Source organism: Panthera onca, chromosome E2 (genome assembly GCF_046562875.1).
Source record: "Panthera onca isolate mPanOnc1 chromosome E2, mPanOnc1 haplotype 2, whole genome shotgun sequence".
In the NCBI taxonomy this organism is placed as follows: domain Eukaryota; kingdom Metazoa; phylum Chordata; class Mammalia; order Carnivora; family Felidae; genus Panthera; species Panthera onca.
This window is the reverse complement of record NC_138353.1, coordinates 59503551-59527431: the sequence shown is the minus strand read 5'-3', so window position 1 is coordinate 59527431 and position 23881 is coordinate 59503551. Positions and strand designations below refer to the sequence as shown.

At 61.8% G+C, this 23881-nt stretch overlaps 1 protein-coding gene across 2 annotated transcripts in view; it reads right to left on the bottom strand.

Annotated features, from left to right (window-relative positions):
• JPH3 (junctophilin 3) overlaps positions 1 to 23881 on the bottom strand; it is a 77686-nt gene that overhangs the window by 25710 nt on the left and 28095 nt on the right. For both annotated transcript variants that reach the window (XM_081791331.1, XM_081791332.1), the window contains exon 2: positions 17370 to 18147. In XM_081791331.1, coding sequence (XP_081647457.1) covers positions 17370 to 18147 — 778 coding nt within the window. The remainder of the gene's footprint in view (positions 1 to 17369; positions 18148 to 23881) is intronic.

Below are 23881 nucleotides of genomic sequence, written 5' to 3'. Positions count from 1 at the left end.
CCGGCTGCGCGGTCCACCCTCCCCGCAGACGCCCAGCCGCCCGCCTGCGGGGACATTGCAGCACGTACTCGGGGAAAGGCCCACCGCCCTGTACAGGCTCTGGGAGCCCTGCCTTGGGGGGGGGCGGGGGGATATGACACTAACCAGACAGCCACCGTCTCCGGCCTCTACCACAGCCTGGGGGTGGGTCCGTCGTGAGCTCCTCTACAGACTGGGAAACTGAGGCTCAGATAGGCGATGGCACTATCCCAGAGCGGTGAGTGGAGCCCCAGGGCCTGAGCTCCCTCCTATCTCCTGGAGGCCCCGGAAGCCTTCTCCCTCTAAGCAGAGAGGGCGGCCTAGAAGGGGGACGCTTACCCTCTACCCCCACGGCCGGAACACAGCACTGTCCGAGACCTGACCTACCCTTACGGGTGTCCACAGACCTCCAGCGGTCCGGATGGAGCGGTGCTGGGACTTCAGGGAAGGTAGGGAAAACGGGGCCTCCAGGGGAGACGCCCAGCCAGAGCGCCCCAGCGGGCAGGGTGGTGGGAGGACTGCCAGAGCTGTGGGGCCCGGCCTCTCGCGGGCGGGAAGCACAGAGTCCGCCTCTCGGGAACCTGATGGTGGCCATGACGGAGGGGAGCGCGTGGGGCACCTACCCAGACCGGAAGCCGAGATTTAACAGAGAGCCGCAAACCACCAGCGCTCACCCAGGAGGACGGCCGTCGTCAGAGACGGAAAACTAGCGTTGGCGAGAACGAGGAGCCCGGCTCCCTTTCGGCAGGAACAGAACGTGGCGTGGCTGCCGTGTCCTCAAGGAAGGGGGCCCAGAACTACGGCGGGTCCCGGCCGTCCTGCTTCGGAAGCATCCCCGCGGGATCGGGGGGCCTCGAGGAGAGCCGCACGGGGTAAACTTCACGCCACGTATACGCTACGACACTGGACTTTGGACACCACCGCCACAGGCACCGAGGGCCAGAGAGGGGAGCTCGCTCTAGAGAGATCTGCCCTGAACCCCCCCACCGACAGCCAAGTGGAGACACATACACTCCCCCCCCCACCCCCACATACTGACTCCTGTCAATCGGGGCCCCTCCACCGAGCCCCGACCTGGCCTCCAAATTTCCTCGACCCAGGGCCCTGGGCAGCCACACCGGTTGTAGATGGCGGCCAGCAGCCCCCGAGAAGCCACTCCAGACGCAGGGCGGGCCGCCTCAGGCCTTGGCCGTAGGAGCCGCAGTGTTGACACAGGTCACAGTGACAGAGATCCTGTTGTCTCCCGGCCAAGCCGCCAGCTGACCAGGTAACAGGTGCTCAGCCAGAAGGGCAGGAACCCGGGGCCACAGCAGGGAGCAGACACGAAGCTCCAGACCCGCCTGCCGATGGCGGTTTGGGGTTCAGGTCCAGACCCCCAAGCAGGCAGCGTGAGGTAGGATGAGGTTTGGGAAGAACGGCCCCCTCGGCCCTGTCAGAATTCCCCAGGTGGAGACAGAGACAGGATCCCTGTCCAAACACCTTGGGCTCTTCCCGAAGGCAGAGAACACAGAATTCTCCCCTCCAGGTGCTCTGTGCTTGGGGTTCAAATCCCAGCCCGGACCATCAGGAGGGTCTGTGACCTCGGGAAGTCACGCTTGCTGTCCGGCCCTTGCTCATCATGTGCTAAGTATTAGCTGAGCACCTGCCCAGTGCCAGGGTTGCGCCAGGCCCCGAGACACAGCCTCACGCACAGGCAGCCTCAGCGGCCGAGGGAGGAGCGACGTGGGGTGGGTGGGCAAGACCAAGCGGGCCACACTGCCTTGCGGGGACGGGGCCAGCACAGCCCCCAGGCGCTCAGGGAAGGCAGTGCCTGAACTTAATCTCGCCTCCTAGGAGGCTACCCCAGCAGAGTGTGGACCCCGGACCCTGGCCAGTGCTAGGCCGTTAAATACTTTCCCCGGCACCCAGAAGGTTCTGACACAGGCAAAAGAGGAAATGAAAAATCAAACAGAAGCGGAGGGTGCCCGGCCCGCAGGGAGACGGAGCCTCAGCGGCAAAGTTCCTCTGTGAGGGCCCGAGCAGGAGCCAGTCTGGTGGCCTCTGTGTGACAGGACAGCTGCCGACCGAGGTCCCCCCCCACCACAAGATCTTCCAGGAGAAGGCAGAGCAGGGCCACCACAAGTGACCGAGTCGCATCTAGCCCAGAGCACCACCCCTCGGAGCCCCGAGGCTCACGGCTGACACCGGCCCCGGCCGAGGTGACCGCCAGCAACCCACCAGACACGCCCTCCAGGTGCTTGCAACAAAGAGCCACTTGTCTGCGGGGACGAGGCTTTCCGGACTCGGCGGGAATCTACCGCGAGTCTTTGCCAAGTGAGCAGCGATCATGCGTGGTCACCCTGGGGCTGGGCGGAGCAGCGGTCAGAACCCACGGGAACAGCATCTGCGTGCAGAGATGGGACCCAGAGCCTGGCTGGCTGGAGAACTGTTGGGTTTGATTCAGGTTCACACCAGCCTACAGGATCCCACGGTGAAAACCGCGGTGCTGACTAGTGCGATCCCCGAGGGCTTCCCGGTGGCAGGGACGTGCTGAGCATTCCACGAACATCCTCCTGTCCCGTTCTGCCGCCCCAGGAGTGGTGCCTGACATACAGAGGAGGAAACGGAGGCTCTGGCCCTGCGGCCCACCATGCTTGCTCCTCACATGCGGTCAGCGGCATAAGAATTGCTTCCTTCCTGTCCCTGCTGCGTGGAGAAGCAAAGTCCTGACTTCAGGGGGCTCAGAGTCCCAACCGGTTAAAAACTCTCGCGCCTCAAGACACATGCCAACACAGAGGGCTCACAGAAAGGGAGCGGCCGACTCCCTCCTCAGGGTCGGGGTTGAATTCAGAGAGGTGCATCTGAGCTGTGTCTCGAGGGTTGTAGAGGAGCTCACTGGGCTGAAGGAAGGGCATTCCAGGAAGGAACAGAATGTGCGGAGGGAAAGGCTGCCCAGAGGGTGGTGGGGCACCAGTGCAGGACGTCCGCCAGGGGGTGGTAGGATCCGAGGCCAAAATTCAAGGGGGGCTGCGTTTGGGTGGAGAGCCTGGCCCTTTTCCCGGAGAGCAGACTCCTCCTCTTACAGCTGATGCCCCATCCGCGGACTGCAGAGATGACCAGATGGGAGGCAGTGACGACGTGCAGGCGAGCTCTCCCAGCAGAGGTGGCGGTCATCCCCCCTCCGCACCAGCACAGACCTCCCACGCAGCTGGGCCCATCCCCCACTCAGGTCCCAGACCCCCGAGACAGGCCGCCACCGTGGTTTCCAGCTAATCTCCCGGTCATTCTGGACCTCCGTGGGCATTTGGCGGCCAGGCTGACAACCTGAAAATGCCCGGTGGGGCTGGACCCCGACTGCCTGAGCTCTCTGGTCCCCGAAACCCTCCTCTTCCCAGAGTGCCAGCAGCAGCGCTCGGCCCCTTGGAGAGGAGCGGGCCCCACAGACCTCGCCGTGGGGCCTGGCCCCGTAGGTCACCGTGTCAAACCTGGGAGCCAGGAAACCGTAGCATCAGAACAGGCTGGAGGCCCACGGACTGGTCTGAGATAGACTGAAGAAAAGCAGTGCTGGCCGGGGGACTTGCTCCAGAGCCCCGGGCACAGGGTCCCACCCGCCAGCACGGCCCCCTCCTCTGCCTGCCCGGGTCACAGCACGTGGACTCTGCCGCCGTGTGGGGCTGGCTGGGCCCGGCTCCAATCAAACAACGCAGGGCTCCAGAGGGACCGGCGGCCGCGGCCCGCCTGGAGATGAGCCAGTGCACGGAGGGGCCTCCTCCCTCCGGTGCCCTGGGGGACCGGCCAGCGGCCTCGCGAGCCCCCGGCAGCCTCCCCGAGGGCTGGGCCGGCACCAGGATGGACTTCAGCTTAACCAGGTGCCCCTGAAACGGGGCAGACGACGGCCACAACCGACCCCCGACCTCACCGAGACACGACGGCCCTTCTGTGCCCGCTGTCCTCGGAGCACGTCCACCTGGGGAGCGTTCTCGCGGAAAGAAGCAAACAGCATGGGTATCCGGTGAGGCCTCCTGGTCTACCCATTCCAGCAAATCCACGGGACAGAGGAACAGGTCAAGCCCACCCTGGATGCGCTCAGCAAAACCCCAACTTTGGAAAATTCTCCAGAACTTGGTTTGCCCAAATAAACACGCTGCCAGGAGGGAGCCTGTCGCGGACACGAGACCCGGGAGGGAGATCAACCGGTGACCACAGCTGGAGCGGTGTATGTGCTTAAATCAGGATTCAAATAACTAATGAAAAAGCGAGGTAGTATGAGGGCTTGGCTGGATTTTTAAGGCTATTAGACATTGGTGCTATTTTTTCAGATGGGAGGATATTAAGCTTAGATTTCTAATTATTTTTATCTTCTTAAATGTTTATTGAGAGCGAGTGTGAGCAGGGGAGGGGCAGAGAGAGAATCCCAAGCAGCCTCCACGCTGTGAGCACAGAGCCCAACTTGGGGCTTGATCACATGACCCTGGGAATCATGACCTGAGCCAAAGTCAAGAGCTGGACACTTGGGTGCCTGGGTGGTTCAACTGGTTGGGATTCTCTCTGCCCCTCCCCTGCTCACACTCTCTCTCTCAAAATAAGTAACCAAAAAGAGAGTCGGATGCCTAACCGACTGAGCCACCCAGGCACGCCCGATTACTTTTATCTTTACAGACAAGGTTTTAGGAGGCCTGGAATTCGCTCCAAAAGTAATCCTGGGGGAGGGGGGGGGGGCGGGTCAGGGTTCAAGCGGACAAGAGGAGTCAGGAGCTCCCAGTGGCTCAAGCCAGGTGAGCGGTCCACGGTGTCACAGACTCTTCCCTCCACTTTTGCACCTAATTGAGATCTTCCACGATACAAAGCCTGCATAAAAGACACGCCCACGTTCACCACAGCGGCCAGAAGGTAGATGCAAGCGGCGTGCCCGCTGGCAGGTGGACAAAACGGGGTCCACGAGCACAACGGGGGGCCGCTCAGCCATGAAAGGGAAGTGCCCCCGCCCCCCTAACACCGACAGACGTGTAGGACACCGTGCCCGGTGAAACCAGCCGTCACGACGGGATACACCCGTAGGACTCCACTTACACGAGGCCCCTGGAGGAGAAAGCAGACGGGGGGCCGGGGGCCACGGTTTCACGGACACAGAGCTGCAGTCCGGGCAGAGGAGCCGGGCCAGAGACGGTGGTGCGGGTTACACAACGCTCCGAGCGTACTCACAGCCCCTGACCGTCCACCTGAAAGTCGTTCTGGTGGAAAAACGCATGTCACGTGTGTTTTACCGCGAAGTTTTTAAATGAAGAAGTGTTCCTAATTGGCGGTGGCTCCCTTCCAGGTGGGGACAAGGACCTCAGGGCCTTTGATCCTCAACACTGGCTCTCCGGGTTGCCATGGGCATCTGGTGAAGCCAAGGGCATGGGGTGGGGGTGGGGGGTGGGTCATTTCATTCTGGCTCCTGCTCCAGGAACATGTGGCTTGTGCCACCCCAGCCACAGGGACCGCCGCGCCCTTGGGAAGAAGGGGTCGGGTCCGTGGGCCGCAAGCCAGCCCTGCACGGCCACGCTGGACCCAGTGCCAACAGGGCAGGGAGGGAAATGGCTTCCTTTTAACTTTCCTTGTCACCCTAGGAAAATTCCTATTCAAGGCAGCTTTCAAAGCTGAGAGGAAGGGAGGACTCTGCCCAAGCCAAGGGCAGGTGCCATGTGCCCTGGGACCTGAGGGTGATGCCTCCCCCACAGCAGAGAAAATGAGGGGCTGAGCACCCCAGCAATGGGGTAAAGGGGTCACAGCATGTGGACCTCCCATCCGAGGCTCTGGGAGCCCCATCTGTAGGCACGGCCTCTCGCCGGCCACAAGGGGGCAGAGCTGGGGCTCTAACATCTACACCCACTGGGGGCCCAGGGCTAGGGGCTCAAAGGAGGAGAGTGTGGGAGCCAGAGACACTAAGGGGAGAGGAGAACAGAGGTCCTCTTGCCTCCCTGGCATGCTCACGACGTCCGGGGTGCTTGGGTGGCACCGGAGTGCAGGAAGGGGTCCGGGTCCCGAGCAGTTTCAGTCTCCTGCCCCGAGGGACCCACGCTGGGGAGGCCAAGTGATAACACCACTAGTGGATGAGCTCAACAGGGCGGGGGGGGGGGGGGGACCGAGTCCCCCAGGCGACACCAGCAGAGACACTGTCCCCAGGCTCCCCAAGGAACACCGTGGGGGGTTGGACAACAAGGAATGCAGGCAGCACTCGCCAGGCCTCCAGCTCAGCTGGGGGGGGGGGGGGGTAGGGAACGACTCCAACAAACAAACGTGGCTGACGGGGAGGAGTGAGCAAACGTTAAAGCCCCAGATCGCAGGCGGTTCTCCAGGGAAGATGCACAAATGGCCAAGTACATCGTTCTCTTGCCATCGGGGAAACATGAATCCAAATCCCATGGACCACGAGGCGGGCTGGGGGGGGGGGGCATTCAGACAGACAGTAACAGGAGAGTGTGGGCAGAGACAGATTCAGAGGATCCCAAGCAGGCTCCCTGCTCAGCCCAGAGCCCAACCTGGGGCCTGATCACACGACCCTGGGGTCATGACCTGAGCCAAAATCAAGAGTCCGACGCTTGGGTACCTCGGTGGTTCAGCTGGTCAGGATCCTCTCTTCCTCCCTCTCTTCCCGGCAGGGACGGGAAGAAACCGAAACCCACTTGCACTGCCGGTCAGGACGTGGAACGGGGCCGTGGCTGTGTGGCCAGTCCCCAGAAAGTTAAATGGAGGACCGCCACGTGGCCCAGCAATTCCGCTCCTAGGTGCGCCCGTCCCCACAAACACCTGGCCGTGAACGTTCACAGCAGCAGGATCCATCACAAAGGTGGAAACCAGCCGTGGACAAGTGGCTAAGCACACGTGGCGATCCACACACCGGAATGTCCCTCAGCCCCAGAAGGTAACGAAGCTCTGACACCCACCACAACGTGAACGAGCCTTGAGGACGCGATGCCAGTGCATCTCGACAGGAAGACGTGGACCGAGGCACTCCCGACTTTCATCACACACACGAGGAAACGGATCCCGGCACCGCTCCTTTCCGAAGTCTGGGCTGGGCTAGTTAGCACAGCGCTCCCATCAGGGACGAGTTCTCCCCTGCTCCGTGTCCCGTGGGGTGTCTATCCTCGACCACACCCCCCCCCCCCAAGCTGGAGGTGCACCTGTGACCCAGCGTGGTCACTCACAGCCTTTCCAGATCATTCTGACATGGGTGCTCCTTCCCTCTGGATTGAGAGCTGCAGGGTTAGGGGAGCAGGGACCTGCCGGTCTTTCCCACCTCCTGCAGGGGACCTGGTAGACAAGGGGATGAACACAGAGAGGGACAGAGCCCTGACATCATCCGAACCCCTGGATCCAGCCGTGCCTGACAGCAAGCCATGGAACAAGAGCCGCACAGCCCCTTTTCTCTTGAACCAGTTTGAGTTGGGATTCTGTCATTTGCAGTGGAGTCCTGGTTCCGACACCAAGTCCCGCCTGACAGACATACGTCTGCAGGAACCACCGTGGCCAGAATCACTCTTCAAAGTCTCCCAAAGCAAACGTTTCGGAGCTCTGGTCACGCAGACCCTTCCACAGCAGAGGCTAAGGTCAGCGACGTGCTCATGCAGCGAGGGGTTCCCATTTCCCATCCTGTGCCTTCTATCCACCACCGCGCCCCCCCCCCCCCCCGAGCTGGTGGGGGCTTGCACGTTCAAGTAGTGGGCCCTCCCTGGATACCAGCCGTGCCGGGTGCCCCAGTGCCTGGCAGAGCCCATTGGTGGGACCTGGGAGGGGCAGGGGAGGCCCAGGTCACAGCCCGGGGGGAGTTGGCAGTGGGGGCCCTGAGCACAAAGGCTGAAGTTCAAGTGGAAGGAGCGGCTGGGGGAGGGGGGCGGGAAGGGTTTGGAGCACAGCGGCATCTGTGAGCCACGGCAGGTTCTGTCTGTAACTGAGATCAACCCCCTTCTGTCGCGCCAAGCCTTTGGTGAACTCCCATCACACCACATGCCTCGGGTAGGTGGTTTTTCACGGAAAACTCCAGGAAAGCTGAAGCAGGGCCCACGAGAACACAGACCCGGAGAAGAAAGGAAAGTTTTTGAGGGGGGGCAAGGGGGCAGTTCTGACCCCAGCTCTCTGGAGGCAGGTGGATTCCACGGACAACAGCTGTGAGTTACCGACGCCCCCGAGCAAAAGGAACAGCGTCCATGAGCCGGGGAAGAGCCCAGCTGTGGTGTAGCCACACAGTACAGTGGGTTGGATGGGGACCCCCAGAGTCACATCCCCCTAGAGTTTCAGCATGACCTCACTCGGGACAGGGTCTTTGCAGACCTGATTAGGGGGAGGTCAGATTGAGTTAGGGTGCCCCTAAACCTGATGACCCGTCCTTGTCAGAGGGACCACTGACACAGGGAGAGGGCAAGTGAGGACACGAGCAGAGGTTGGAGGGATGCGGCCACAGCCAAGAAACACCTGGAGTCCCCAGCAGCTGGAAGAGGCAGGAAGGATCCTCCCTGGAGCCTCCGGAGGGGAGCATGTCCCCACCCCACACCTTGATTTCAGACTTCTGCCCCCAGAGCTGGGAGAGGATAGACAGACTCCTGTTGGTTCAAGCCTCCCAGCGAGGGGCACGTGGTCATGGTAGCCCCAGGGCACTCACACAAGGAAGGGTCGGGAATGTTCCCGAAAAAGAACCAACAGTCCAACGTGGCTGGAGCTCAGCAGAAACACTCCTTTCTTCCTTCAAGAACCACTCTCGGAGCATCTGGGTGGCTCAGTTAAGCATCCGACTTTGGCTGTGGTCATGATCTCGCAGTTCATGAGGTCAAGGCCTGTGTCGGGCTCTGCGCTGAGTGCTCAGAGCCTGGAGCCTGCTTCAGATTCTGTGTCCCCCTCTCTGTCCCTCCCCTGCTCATGCTCTCTCAAAAAGATTAAAAAAAAAAAAGGAACCACTCACAGATGCCGTATCAGTCAGCCACAGTGCTGCGTAACAATCCTTTCCCAAAAGGAGGGGACCTGATCATTCTCACCCGTGCATCTGGGTCTTCCTGGCATTGCTCATCCCCAGGTCACACGGTCACGTGCTGGCAGGGGCACAAGAGGGGTGGGGTGGGGGCACTAGATACCCCTCCCACCCCATGCCGCTGACCAAAGCACGTGGCAGAGCCTCCAACAGGAGGGACCCCAGAGTCGCACGGCAAAGGGCATGGTCAGTTGCAGGGAGGGGGGGCGGGGCTTGGAATCAGGAACAAATGTGTGGTTTGCCCCAAGTGCCTACTGGGTTCCAGGCTGGACTGAAATAAGCTTCAATAAAACAAAACTCTCCAGGTCTGACTAGTGTAGACGTGGCTGTCCAAGCACCGGCTGTGTGCTCCACTCAGGTGGGGAAACCGAGGCTCGGGGCCTGCCGAGGGTCAAGGGCAGGGGAGTTCTCTGTCCCTCTTCCTGCCTGCTCTGGCATGTCGGGGGAAGGAGAGCAGGCGTCCCTGGTTTTTCCTTGGGACCGGCAGGCACCTGCTCGTTACAACCCGTTTTACAGAGCTGAAACACAGGCCCCGGGAGCCTGGCCTGAGGCTGCAGACAGCAGGGCCACGCGCCCTTTCTCCCGAAGAACCGGGCTCCCGCTGCAATAGGACGGCCAGGGGGCAAGTTTAGGGGGAACACCCGGACTCACCAAGTCTGGGGACAGATCACCAAGACCGACCTGACGGCCCTTTCCCAGGGCCTCGTAAAAGGCACCGGGCTCTCTCGAGAGGAGGTGAACTCAGGGGAAGGCAGGTTAAACGGCCCCCAGGACACCCGGCCCCGGGCTCGCCTGGACTCGGCCAGCATGGGACTGGCTTCCTGTCTCCCGCGTCACCCAAGCTGCCAGTGGCCGAGTCCCAGGCTCCGTGCGTTCCGTCAAGTGGCACAAGTGGAGCAAAGCGGGCAACGAGCCCAATCACGTCCGACAGCCCATGTCCCGACCCCACGAGCGAGGGTGGGGCACCACAGGGCGAGGTGCAGGGTGGAGGTGCGGGCAGGGGCCGGCTCCCCAGGTCCCCGGCACCCGCCAGGCACACAGACAGAAGGCACTGGACACAGGCCCGAGCTCGAGCCCCCGCACCTCTGGGATGGAACCCAAGGTTGGCAGGTGCACGCGGCCAGCCCCGACCCGGCCCCTTCCCGGGATCCGGCACCCCACTCCCCAGTCTCTCATGGTTTCCACGTCGGGAGGCCAGAGCCGGAACAGATGGCTCTCGCCCACCCGAAGGCCTCTCCTAGCAGGTGGCCGGCCCTCCCCCGGCAGCAGGAAGCTCGTGTACCCTGCAGAGAGAGCCCAGCTCCGCAGGGACCGGGAGAGCTGGCCGCCCGGTGGGGTGGGAAGGGGACAGGCGTGACCCTTCTGGAGAGGGACCACAGGTGACGCACCCCGCCCTCAGGCAGAGATCTCCACACACACGGTGGCTTTAACGTGCACTCACGGTCTGACTCTAGAGGGCAGAAACCAGAGTCTCAGTGGGTGCAAGTCACAGCGTGGGCAGGGCTGATTCCTTCCAGAGGCTGGGGGGACATGGGGGGGTAGCTCTGTGACCCCGTGCACTCCTCCTGTGGGGACCTAATCTTGCATGACCCCCTCCTCTCAAAATCCTTCACCACACCTGCCACGGAAGGTCGCGCACCCACCGGGCCCGGGGGACTGGGAGGACAGGGTCTCTGGGGCACGGTCAGCCTGCGGCAGAGGGAAACCGCTGGATGACGGCGCTCAGCCAGGACTGCCCTGCGGGGGCCCCCCCCCCAGGGTAAATCAGGGCAGCCTTCCCGCCAGGCCACCTGGCAGCACCACCAGCAACCTGAAACGCACGCGGCTCCCAGCCGGCAGCGGCTGCTCGGGGAGGCTACACTGCGGGAATGTGCAAGCCGGCAGCCCAGCGGACGGGCGACCACAGCTCCTGCAGCCGCGTCTGTAAGACTGAGCGATCAGACGCACCCCCAACACTCATTCACAGAGTCCGGGGTGGACCGGCACGGTGCATCCGTGCTCCCCAATATCGTGGAGCCGTTAGCGAAACACACAGGTCCGGACACCCTGAAACGGAAAGACGTCCTTGACAGAAGGGGTAGAAAAGACAAACCAGAGAACGCCGCGGACGGCGCAGTCCCATGCCTGTAACGGGAAACCACGAGGGGGTGATATCCGCCTCCGCATCCAGGCGGAGAGAAGCCTGACAAAAATGTGCACGGTCCCCTTGTCCACGGTTTCAGTGAGCCCGTCGACCGAGGTCTGGAAGCAGAGGATCGCCTTCTGACGTGTGGTCAGGGGTCCGTGGTGGCCTAAGGTTTGTCACATACCCCTGTCATTCGGAGCACTTGGCCTCCTCCGGGGGCATTTCAGCATCCGCGTCACGAGAAGGGGACAAGAGGTCCTGAGAGAGACGACGCTCACGTAACTTTTATCAGTGTTGCTGCGGAGGTTCTGTTTTATCGTTCGTCTCTGCCGTAGCCTGACTCGTAAATTAAACTTCCTCGTAGGTGTGACGTCCAGGAAGACACGCGGCGTGGACAGGGTTGGGTTGGGTTGGCTCGGCTCCTATCCATGGTCTCAGGCATCCACTGCGGGTCTTGGGAACGGACCCCCTGTGGCTGGTCGGTTGGGGGTGGGGGGTCGCTCTAATTCCCTCTAAGGAGATGAACCGGTCTGGGCATGACAGTTACGTTACACCAATCCGTTTTATGGTTTTAATATTTTTTTTGTGGAGGGATCACCTTCATAAAAAATAACGTTAAAAAAAGAACCCCCCCCCCCCCTCCCGGCCCCCAACGTCAGATCCTGGAAAGTTTTGTCTCCTTCAAGAAGGAAACATGCCTCAGGTAACCTCCTGGCGGAGGACTCCGCCTCCCTGCCCGCAGGCTGTACCGACCCCTCAGGAACGGCCTAGATCAGGTCCAGATCTCACAGAGGCCGGGAAGCCAGGGCGCACGGCGAACGGCGCCGAGGCCCCGGTGCAGACACACCAGCTCGCTGGGCATACAGCGGGCGCTCAAGCAGGGGCTGGGGAGTTGGGAGCCCCTCCCAGAACAGGCCTCCCTGAGGTTTTGTACAGCAAGTCCTCCCTGTCCTAGGGACCACGGTCTGTTTAGAGAGCATTTTGCAGAAGCCAGCCAGCCCCCCCCATATCCACAAGTGGGGGGGTCCCAGAACACGGCCCAGGCCCGAAGGGGCAATACCCCGGCAGTGCGTCTAGTCCTGACCGTGCCGCTGCCCGGCTCGGAGACCTGGGCACCCCACCCTCAGCATCGGGGCGGCTCTCGGCTATGCCGTCCATGTGGCTCCCCTCCCCAGCTCCCGCCCAGAGCAGCCGGTCTGCCCGACGGAAGGATCTGGACAGTGGTGAGCAGGGAGCCCCGTCTACCTGAGTGTGGGAGGGGGATAGCCGTCTGCGTGTCAAGAATGGCCTCGGCCACCTAAGTGCCCGGTCAGGGTCCCTCCCATCTCCCCCCACCCACGATTCTCACTCAGCCAAGCGTCACACAACTCGGACCCCAGCTGACGGCCAGCACGCACACCGGTCCGCCCCAATGACCCAGCCAGCTCAGTGCCCAGGAACAGGCGTCCTCAGCCACCCGGCCACCTCACCCCCAGGGCGTCCCAGCACGGCCCCGTGTCCTGCCCACACGCCCAGGCCCAGCTGGGGCTGCTCCTGTGGGAGCGAGAGTCCCCCTCAAACGGCATAGCTGCCCCACACCCCCCTGGAAGCTGCCGCCTCCCAGCGCCAGAGGAAGCTGTCCCCGACGATGAGAGCAGGTGGGCCCCAAGCAGCCACACATTCATCCAAAGCACGGCTGTTACACAGATGCCACGTGACCGAGCCACACACACGGTTCCAGGCATCAGGGATCCAGGGACAAGACCACACCTGGCCCCGACGTTATGTTCCAACAGAACAAGATAAAACTTCAAAGACTTGGTGCCCCCTTTGACAGCTCTCCTCCACTGCCAGAGGCAGCGGCCAGGGACACCGGCTCACGACCACCACCCGGGTGCGGGCTCTCCCGCCCCAGGTGAGGGGTGCCCCCTCCCCGCCCTCGCCTAGTGGTCACAGCTGGGGGCTCACAGCCCTCGCCCTGCCGCCTTCTCCAGCACCATCCACCAGCCCCGGCCGCTGGGAGGTGTCCCGGGGCCACCACAGGGCAGGAGGCCGACCGGCCCACCCCCAGCTCGGTTTCTACCAGCTCTTTCCTCCTGGGGGGGGGGGGGGGGCCGGGATCGCTGCACGACACAGGGCAGCTGCTGGACACTCACGTGTGGCGGCCTTCGGGCCAGGCGTCCTGCACACCGTCTTCCTGACTAGCGGGGACGGGTTTGCGTTTTCACCACAGGCTGGTCCCTGGGAGGACCAGCCCCTCTGGTGAGATCACAGCTGGCAGGTCCTGTGCCCCGGGCCAGGGCACTGCCAGGAGCACCGGGATGGACTGGTCATGCCTGCTGCGGGCACCGGGAGGGTGGAAGGAGGGAGGCAGGCAGGCACAGAAGAGACAGACCTGCCATCCCGTTCAGGACGCTCCAGGGGAGCACCCGAGTATATGAGGACGGGAGGCGTCTATGCTGTGGGCAGTCAGAACACACATGCTGGAAGCAGTTCCCAGAGGGCGCTCAGGGGTGTCCCATTGGTGACAGGGTGGCACCCATCTATCACGGACCCTGTCACCAGCACGCACAACCGGGCAGACATAACTTGGCAGGAAGTCCCAGGTGAAGGACAGCAGCGCCTTCCGCTCAGACCTTGGCGGCCCAGACAGACCAACCTGGGACCCTCCAACGCCTCTGCCCTGCGGGCCTCCTGTCAGAAGCGCTGGAGGCTCCCAGCATCCCCCGGGGGCTCATGAAGAATGAATGCAGGTTCTCGGGCCCCACCCGGACCCCCGAATCAGCAGCTCTGGGGTGGGGCCCGGCCGTGCGAGTTTTATACACCACCAGGTGCTGGCGACACCGGACGTGGCCTGGAAAGCTTTGAAGAGCGGAGCCAAGGCGGCACCTGACAAGGTCCCGGCATCTCTGGGTGGCTGGCCTCAGCGTGACTGGGGGTCACGGGCGATCCCCTGTACAGAGGTGGGGGCTGAGATCCGGCTGCAGACACGCCCCCACCCCCACAGCCCCCTTGGCTGTATGACCCAGAGACCGGGACCATGGGTCAGAATGCCACCCCCACCACGTTTCCCAGGAAAGCCTGTGTGCCTGTCCCCTCCCTCCACAGCTGCCGCCCCCCCCCCCCCGGGGCTGACCCCCGCACCCCCCCGGGGAGGGTCCTGGGCACCCCGATGAGAACCCGGCCAGGGCCCAAGGAGGGAGCGGTGGCCCCTCTCTGTTCCTGCTGTCTCGGCCTGGCCGTCTCTTGGCTGTGACAATGACCAGGGTCCTCCTGGGTTTAGCCACGCCGCAGCCGCCGAGGCCACTTTCACGCTCCAGTGGAGGGCGGGCCTTGGGGCCTCTGGGACGCTGACCAAGCTTTCGTGTGGGCTGCGCTGTCCAGGCAGAGTTAGAAAAAAAGAGGGAACTGGCCTGTCAGCCCACTGAGACAATGCAGGAAGCAGGGCTTCATCCTGCGCCTCGAAGGGAGGCTTCTTATCCCGGACCCTATTGCAGGGATAGAGGACGTGGTCACCCCTGCCTCCAGTGGGTGGCCCTGGACACCAAGAGGCCCACACAGCTCAGTCACGGCGCAAATGTGCAGACACACCCACTCCCCCCCCCCCCCCCCCGCCCACCGAGAGGTCCTGGGGTCAGAGGGGAAGGGGAGGGGGTGGCATGGTCCGGGGGAGGGTGACAGTGCCGTGCACCAGCCCCACGCAGGCTGAGGGCACCGTGCGTCACTGCATCCCGTCCCTCGACGGGGAACCCAGCCCAGAGAGGGGAAGCATCTTCCCCAGGCTGCTCAGCAGTGACGGGCCTGAGCCAGACCAGGACACGCTCCCTGAGCTGGCACCCGGGTTCTCAGACCTTCGCTGCAAGCAGGGGCCCTTAGTCCCACTTCACAGACGAGGAAACCGAGGCTCAGAGGTTGAAACCAGCCCCAAGCGGAGCTCCTCAGGCGTGTGGACTCGGACCTCTGCCCACAACACGGGCTCGACTCCTTCATGGGACCCAGAGCCCCATTTCTGTGGGATCTGTCAGAAAACCACCCCGCGTCCCACGTCCTCAGTCCCGAGGAAGTTCTCCTGGTCGCTAGACTTCAAAGTCATTTCTGCAGACTCTCCTGCGTCCTCATGGATCCTGGGCCGAGAACTCAGCCACAGGCCAGAGACGAGCTGCCATGAGGGGACACCCTGGGTCCTCGACGACACTGTCCCCCAGCCCTGTAACTACCTCTCATGCGCGGAGGTCAACAAAATAAACCAAATGCAAAAGGTGAAGGAATGAACGACAGACAGGAAGGCAGGAAATACAGCCAGATGCCAGCCAGAGTCTGGATGGCGCAGCAGACCGGGGCTCGTGACGCCTGCTTCCTCTTACGATCTGTGTTCCAATTTTTCTATACGAGCGACTGTCACAGTTATACTGGAAGAAATAACATGAAACCTAATTTCATCTTAACCCCCCAGGGGAGTGGCCATAAATGCTGCTTCTGTTTCTTTCCAGGCCTGAACGTACCCGGGGGGAGGTGAGAGGGGGCGAACAGCCATCTTGGACCTCGGTGCTCGGGCAGGGACTCCGCTTTTCTCTTGGCTTCTTAGAAAGGATTTTGTTTCCCTCTAAAACCTGGGATGTTGGGAGCAGTACATATTCTGGCAATAAACGGCACCTACCAGTTTTGTTCGCACTGTTCAAAGCTCATTGAAAACTAGAACCACACACACTAAAACCTTAATTAGCAAAGTTGGGAAGTTTTCCTGCCCCCGGCCAGGAACACAGAATCATCCAGAAAGACACTGGGGTCTGTCCTCCCAGAAGCCTCCTGCCCAGGCAGCCGGGGGCTCCATCCCTGAGCACCTCGGGGTAAGACCCCCAGGTCCCACCCTGACCCAGGAAAGCACACGCAGGACAGGAAGCTCTCAGGTAACTCAAATCAGGAATGGTTTCTTAGAACCCAGGCATGTGGCCTCCGGGGGGGTCTTGGCTTTCAACAGGGCCACTTCCTCCCAGCTGCAAGTGGTCCCTGCCGTCCACGGCCTCGCTGCTCAGGCACCTACATCTGCAGCTCCCAGGGAGCCAGGCCCTGAGCCCCTTCTCCAGCTCTGAAGCCCCCACCCTGCACCAACACCAAAGCCACCTTGAATTCCCACATGGCACCTGCCAACAGCCAACTCGAAACCGATGTTAAGTGCCCGCCAGCCCTGCGGAACCCCGAACTCCGTAAGGGCCGCGTCTCACAACAGCCTTTGCCCACAGCACCAAGTCTTACACGGACCCCTTTCCGGGTGCCCCCAGCCAGTCCCTGCAGTTAGGTCTGTGTCCTGGGGCCCGTGGACAGCCAAGACAGCTTCCTCCCTCCCCCGTGTCCTTGCAGGGCTAGACCCACAGCCTGGGGACATCACACTTTTGTCTCCCCAGAACAGCCCACCTCCTTTATCCCTCAACACCTCTCCTTAAACACCAGCACTCAAAACAGATAAAGGAGATGCTGTCCTGTCGGATGGAAGGCCACAGGGCCCAGAACCTCCTCAGATCATCCACTGCTTTGCGGCCCCCCCACCTACCCGAGAACCGCCGAGGAACCCCGAGTTCCTGCGCACTGCCTCCCCGAGAACCTCCGAGGAGCCCCGAACTCTTGTGTCCTGCCCACCCCGCCCAGAACCTCCAAGGAGCCCCGAGTTCTTGCATGTCCCCCCACCTACAGAGAACCTACGAGGAGCCCCCGGTCCTTGTGCCCCCCACCTCCCTGAGAACTCTGAGGAGCCCCAAGTTGTGTCCCCCCACATCCCCCACCCAAGAACCTCCGAGGAGCCCGGAGTTCTTGCGCACAGCCTCCCCACCCCCCGAGAACCTTCGAGGAGCCCCGAGTTCCTGCGCCAAGAACCTCCGAGGAGTCCCGAGTTCTTGTGCCCTCCCCGAGAACCGCCGGGGAACCCCGAGTTCCCGCGCACCGCCTCCCCGAGAATCTCCGAGGAGCCCCGAGTCTTGCGCACAGCCTCCCCACCCGAGAACTGCCAAGGAACCCCGGGTTTCCGCGCACAGCCTCCCCGAGAACCTCCGAGGAGCCCCGAGTTCCTGCGCCGAGAACCTCCGAGGAACCCCGAGTTCTTGCACACAGCCTCCCCACCTGAGAACCGCCAAGGAACCCCGAGTTTCCACGCAGAGCCTCCCCGAGAACCTCCGAGGAGCCCCGAGTTCCAGCGGGCACAGTCCAGAAACAGCAGCGCCGCGCCCCGAGCGGCCCAGGCCCCGCCGCCCTGCACGCCCGCGCCCCTCCTACCTGGAGGCCGCGATCTCCGCCTTCTGCTTGGCGATGGTGGCGGCCCGCTCGGCGGCCTCCACGGCCCGGTCCACCTTCTCGCGGATCTTGCTGGCGCGCAGCGGGATGAGGTTCTTGCGCTTGCCGCTCACGAGGACGTTCTGCTTGTACTTGCCCTCCTCCTTGGTGCCGTCGGGGAACGTCATGCAGCCGTAGCCATGCCGCCGGTTGCCGGCCCACTCGCCCTCGTACTTGAGCCCGTCCGAGCGCTGGCTCACCCCGAAGCCCGAGCGCTTGTCGCTCTTCCACTCGCCCACGTAGGTCTCGGTGGTGGTGGCGTCGATGTCGTCCTCGATGACCGCCAGCTCGGCCTCGCCCTCGCCCAGGCTGATGGTGGAGTGGATGTCGCTGGCGGTGGAGCTGACGGTGCTCATGCCGGCCTCGCTGCGGAACGAGCTCTGCTTGCTGCGCTGGCTGGCCAGGCTGCTCTTGGACTCGGACTTGCGCAGCTTCAGGCCGCTCAGCAGCGAGCGCCGGAACAGCCCCTTCTTCTTGCTCTTGAGGCTGTCGGAGTCGCTGTGCGCCACGAGCACGAAGCCCCCTCGGGACACGGCCGGGCTGCCGGCCGCCGCCGGGGACGCGTCGGGGTGCAGCGCGGCGCCGTTGGTGTGCTCGCTGCGCAGGGAGTTGATGGACGTCCTCAGGGGCGAGCGGATGACGGCCGCCATGCCGTAGGGGACGCTCTGCCGCACACCGTAGCCCTGGCGCATGCCGCCGGCCCACTGGCCCTGGTAGGTCCCTGCGGAGACAGCGGAGAGAGGGGTGAGCCCCCCGCAGGACCACGGGGGTCGGTGGGGGGGGGGGGACACCGTGGGTTGCCGGAGACATCTTGGCACGGTTCACGTTGAGGCAGACGGACCACCGATGGCGGAGAACCCTTGAGCCCTGCTTCCTACAGCTGCACCTCGAGCTATTACAAGTTGGAGAGGGAGAAGGGGGGTGGCTGAGTCTCATACAGAGTCAGCTGTGAACTACAGAGCTCACCCTGCACAGGGACAAAGGCCCTGCCCTGAGAAGACAGGGAGAGGACGCAGCCAAGGAGAGGGAAGCACATTAGCGAGTGACCCCAAGAGTCGTGGGGTCTGGGAGTCCAGCTACAGGGACACAGGTCCAGGCCACAAACCCAGTACAAGCAGGGGGGGGGGGGCGGGGGGGGGGGTAGGAAGGGTTTGGAAGACAATTGGGAACTTAATTAAGGTATTGCAATCCGCAGACCAGACGTCCCCAAAAGAATCAAAAGCAGAAGCTCCGAAGAAGCATTTGCACACCCACGTTCACAGCAGTGTGATTGAGATGGCCAGCAGGTGGGAACAACCTGAGGGTCCATCCGTGGATGGACAGATAACGTAGGGTCTATCCATACAGTGGAATATTATCCAGCCGTTAAACTCTGACACCCGCTACAGCAGGGATGAACCGTGACGACTTTACGCTCGGTGAAACGAGCCAGTCACAGAAGGACAGATACCGCAATCACATTTACACGGCGCCCTTCCAGTAGTCAAGTTCACAGACAGAAGAACGGCAGGTGCCAGGGGTGGGGGTGGGGGCGGAGGGAGGAACAGGAAGTTGTTGAATGGGGTCAGTTTCTATTCGGGGTGACAGAGAAGTTTTGAAAGTAGACAGAGGTGACGGTGGCACAACATTGTCAATGTAACGTGACTGGCCTGCGCGCTTGAAGAGGGATCAAAATTGCAGATTTTATTATATACGTAATATCCGAACAGAAGAGGATAAAAAGGAAAAATAAAGCGGCAAAACCAGGCTCGTGTTGCTCTACTCACTGGTCGTGTGATGGGAACCTCTCTGACCCTCAGTCTCCTCATCGATAGGGGGGGGATGAAAACCCTAGGGTTCCTAGAGTCACTTCCAGGCCTCAGCTAGGCACCACTGAGGGGCTCCCCACCCCGGAAGGGCTTCTCAGTGAAAATGGCGGGGGGGCTGTTCCCCTTCCTCTCCCAACTCACTGTCACAGAAGCGACATACAGGTTTTATCTGCCCCGTAGTGTTTTCATAAAAAAACTGGAAGAGCCAACATTTCAAACTCAAGGGGTTTCCACGTGGAAACTCAGTTCTGGTTTCTCCTAAAAAAAATTACAGGATCTGGCAACCCTGGATCTTGGTCCTCTAGACAGGGCATCCCTAAAGGACGTCAGCCATCGATACGCCACTACCCACCACGGTCACCCACAGCCCCCAAGTCAGAACAGGTCCTCACCCTCCAAGGGCTCGTCTGAGACCTTAACCTCGCAGCCTGCCCTTACTTAATCCCCACCCCGCCGTCCAGATCCCACCCACTCCAGCCCAGCTGGAGCCCCCTCCCGACACCTAGGCTACCCCAGCCCACGGAGCCGACCGCACAGGACATCCGGCATTCCACAGGTGGACTCTGGAGAGTGCCTGGGTCCTTCCACGTTTGCAGGACACATCCGCCTGCGGAACCAGGCTGCCAGCTCCCCAGAGAGTAAGGTAAGGGCCTTGTATTCTAGACCGTTATTCTCATGACTCATGCCCGGGGTGGGAAGAGACGTAGCCGGGACAAAGGACCAGGGAGCCTTTTGCTCCAGCAGACGGCAGCCTGTCCATTTAAAAAGTGCCCCACAACACAGGTGCTTTCTAGAAGCAGGGCACGGTTCTTGGGAACCTATCCTATGGGGCGGGCCGAGGGAGGGCGGCCTCAGCTGCACATGCACTTCAGCCCGATCCCGTGGAACTCCTCCCACCCGGCGGGGAGGGCTTCTGTACCCCCACCCGGGTCAGTCATCTGGTAACCGCAAAGCCGGGTGGGGGTGCACCCCGCTGGGGGAAGCGGCCCCGGGCCCACGGCCTTAACTCGGGGAAATACAGTGCAGCAAGGGCTCTCCCCTCCTCCCACCCCTGCCCTAACCAAGAGCTCTCCCTGCCTCCGGCTGGCTGCCTGTGCCAGGCAGTGGGTACCTTGTCCTCCGGAGGGTAGGATATGGGTTTTATCCACGTGCCCCATGGCGTCCGCCGCACCCCTCCCAGAGTCAAGTCAACCTGGCTGTAAGCAGGGGGCAGGACGGACAAAGGCGGTGGCTGACTCTGTGCCACCCAGCACGCCAGGGCCCACGCTGGGACAGAGCCCGTGGCTTCCACCAACCCAAGGCCGTGAGGAGGACACCGGGAGCAGGCTCAGTGGTCCCGGCGGCTCCTTCCCTGGGGGTGGGGCAAGCAGGCCCTTGAAGGCCTCCTGCGCCCAGTCCAAGCTGCGAGCGTCCACACCCACATCCAAGGAAGGTTCCTTGGCCAGAGTGTACAGTTTTGTTGGACCTGCGTTGTTTAACAGTATTTATTTTGAGGGAGACAGAGACAGCACAAGTGGGGGGGGGGGGGGAGAGAATTCCAAGCAGGCTCTGCACGGTCAGCACAGAGCCCCACACGGGACTCGAATCCATGAACCACGAGATCATGACCTGAGCTGAAGTTGGACGCTCAGCCGACTGAGCCACCCAGGTGCCCCTGTATCTGCATGTTTGCCCCCAGTGGGAACTCTTCTACAAGGCTGCAGTCGACATTGGTAAGAAACTGGATTTCAACATCAAGGAAACACCACAGCCCAGCTCTGCTAGGACCGGCCTGGGAGCACAGCCTCCTCCCTCCCCCACAAAGGGCTGACAGAATCAAGAGAACAGACGCAGGCCAGCTCAGCGACCAGAGAGGCCGTGGGGAGGCTCCCATCCCCCCACCCCCTGCCCTCCCCAGCCTCTCTGCCCAGAGTCCTCAGCCCTCTCCCTCCTTGCCGGGGCTGGCAGGGTGGGGGCAGGGGAGACAAAGGGTTCAAGCCCCTCCCAACATTTGAATCCAATCAGTTATTTACAAAACCCTAAATCCAGTGTTTTGTTTTATACCCCAAGCAGCCTGCGTGTGAGAAGGCAGGAGCCAACATGCCCAGTACAACGGGAAGACCAAGTGACCCTGACAGGTATTGTCCCTGCAGGATGCTGTGAGGGCCCCAGAGCAGGGGAAACGTCCTGTGTGCACCTCCACCATGACCCTGGGCCACCGGTCACAGAAAGACTCAGGCGCGGATGGACAGCTGGGGGCATGCCTACTTCTCTCCAGGCAAGCTCAGTAAGGCAGAGCACCCTCGAGTGGACTCCGCCTTCACCCACCTCACCTGCCTATCCTGATGAAGATAATGGGCTGGCCCCTCCATCCCCATCACCCGGAACTTGGAATCAGGAGGTCTGAGGGGACTGCAGGTGAGGAAGCAAACCTCCCCGATCCTTGCCTGGGAAATGCCATCTAGAGCCGGCAAGACTCGCAGGAAAGAGCCAACAGGACAAGGCTGTGGGACCTGGGACTAACTTACACTTGAGCAGCACCAGCATCCCCCGAGGAGCAGGATAAAACCCCCTGAATTTGAGTCAGGTGGTGCAGCCTGAGCTTCTGCATTCCTAACAGGCTCCCAGGTGACCCTGCCACTGCATCTGGAACCCCATGGAGGCTCCATACCTGGCTTGGCACGCCATCCAAATTCCAAAAGCCAGAGCCCAGGCAAGCCCCAACCCCCAGCTTCTGGCATCTTGGGCCGGGGTGACAGTCAGCTCTTGCCGAGTTCTATGTGGCTCCCTAGAGCTCCGCACATCTCTCACAGGCTTTTATTTTCCCATCTGAAGCCCCTGCCCATCAGCTGACACTCTTCCAAAGCACTTGTCACACAACCCAGAGGACCACCCTGGTGGAAAATGCAGTCTCAGCCACAGGCCGGCCTCTAGGGCTGGACATCAGCGGAGATGCCCTCCTGAGCGCACCCTGAGAGCATGCCCTGGGCAGGGACAGATCTTCCTGGGGGCACACCCAGGGGACCAGCTGGGAGCCCCAGGGTCAAAGGAAGGAGAGGAAGGAACAACATTTGCTGTGAAGTCAGGACTCATTGTGCCCATTTGACAGAAGACTGAGGCTTGGGAGCAAAAGAGCCATCCGATGTTACTGACAAGAGGGGGATTTGAACCCAGCTGGAGCTGATCTCAAAGCCTGCCTGCCCGCCTGGAGGGCCTCAGGCCTGCAGGTGGCTGAACCCCCCTCTCCTTAGCCCCACATCACACCTGCCTACCCAGGGGCCAGTGCCACAGCCCAGCTCCTATTCTCCCCTCCAGAAGCCTCCCACTCCACCTGCACTGGCCCTCCTCCCAGAGGTCCACTACCCCCAGTGCGCACAGGGTGCAGCCCTTCCCCTCCCCCATCGCAGGTGACTAGATCCCAGAATGTGGCCAACCACCGTCTCCCTCCGGGACGCTGGGCTGGGAGGGGAGGGAGCCCGAGTGATCGCTTCCTGCCCAGAGTAGGAAAGAGGGGCCAGAGAAGCAGCTAGAGTCTCCTCCCTCAGAGAGAGGGGCACACAGTTGATTCTCCAATGCTGGCTCCACCAGAACACCCCTCGTTCCTCCCAGTGAGCCCAGGGGTCCCTGAAACACCCAGAACCCCTCTCCTTGGGGTCCGTGTGCCCCTGGACCCCTGCACCAAAAGGCCCGGGGTGTCAGGCCTGGCATGAGAGCCCCGTGTTGAACAGGCATCTCCCTGGGAGGAACAGACGGCATTCACAAAGCTCCAGGCCCCCTTTCCTCAGGTGCACAGGATGCCCTGTGTCCCCACATTCGTGCCTGGTGGGGTAGTGGGGGAAGATGCATGGAGGCCCCTCCATCCCCAAACCCCATCTCACCAGCAGGGGACACACTGGGAAGTCAGGTTGTACCCCGGACTTTTGCTTCCTGCTTCACCCAGAAAGTGGGTTTCCCAGAGTTTCTGGAAACAATAGCAGAATGCACTGCACCCTGAGTGAAAACCACCACCCCAGCAATTCCACACGTCCACGTCTGGGCCCAACCCAGAATCTCCAAGGCAGGCAGGACTCGGAAATGAGTGCCGCCCACATGTCGCTTTAGATGAAAGCCACCTGTTGTGCTCGTATTTTGTGTGTGTGTGTGTGTGTGTGTGTGTGTGTGTGTGTGTGTGTAGAAAGCCACAATCCCAGGCCCTAACTGACCTACTGAATCAGGCTGGCCAGAGGAGACCATGTGATGTGCAGCAGTTGGGGCATCTCCTGTGATAGAGGAGGACCCAGGGGTGAGGAAACTCGTCCAAGGACACCCAGCTCATAAGCAACCGGGTCAGGGCAGCAGCATCACAGCACAGGCAGGCATACTAGGCTCTGGAACCTTCTTTCACAACATACCCTGGACCTCCTTCCATTTTAAAAATATTTCGAGACAGAGTGTGTATGTGACCAGGGGTGGGGAGGGGGCAGAGAGAGAGACGGGGGGAAAGAAACCTAAGCAGGCTCCGTGCTGTCAGCACAGGGCTTGATCTTACAAACAGGGAGATCGTGACCCGAGCTGAAATCAACAGTCGGATGCTTAACCGACTGAGCCACCAGGTGCCCCTCTTCCCGCCTTTTCTACATTAGTGAGGACAGCCAGCCCCAAACCCGAACATTCCACAACCTAGAAGTT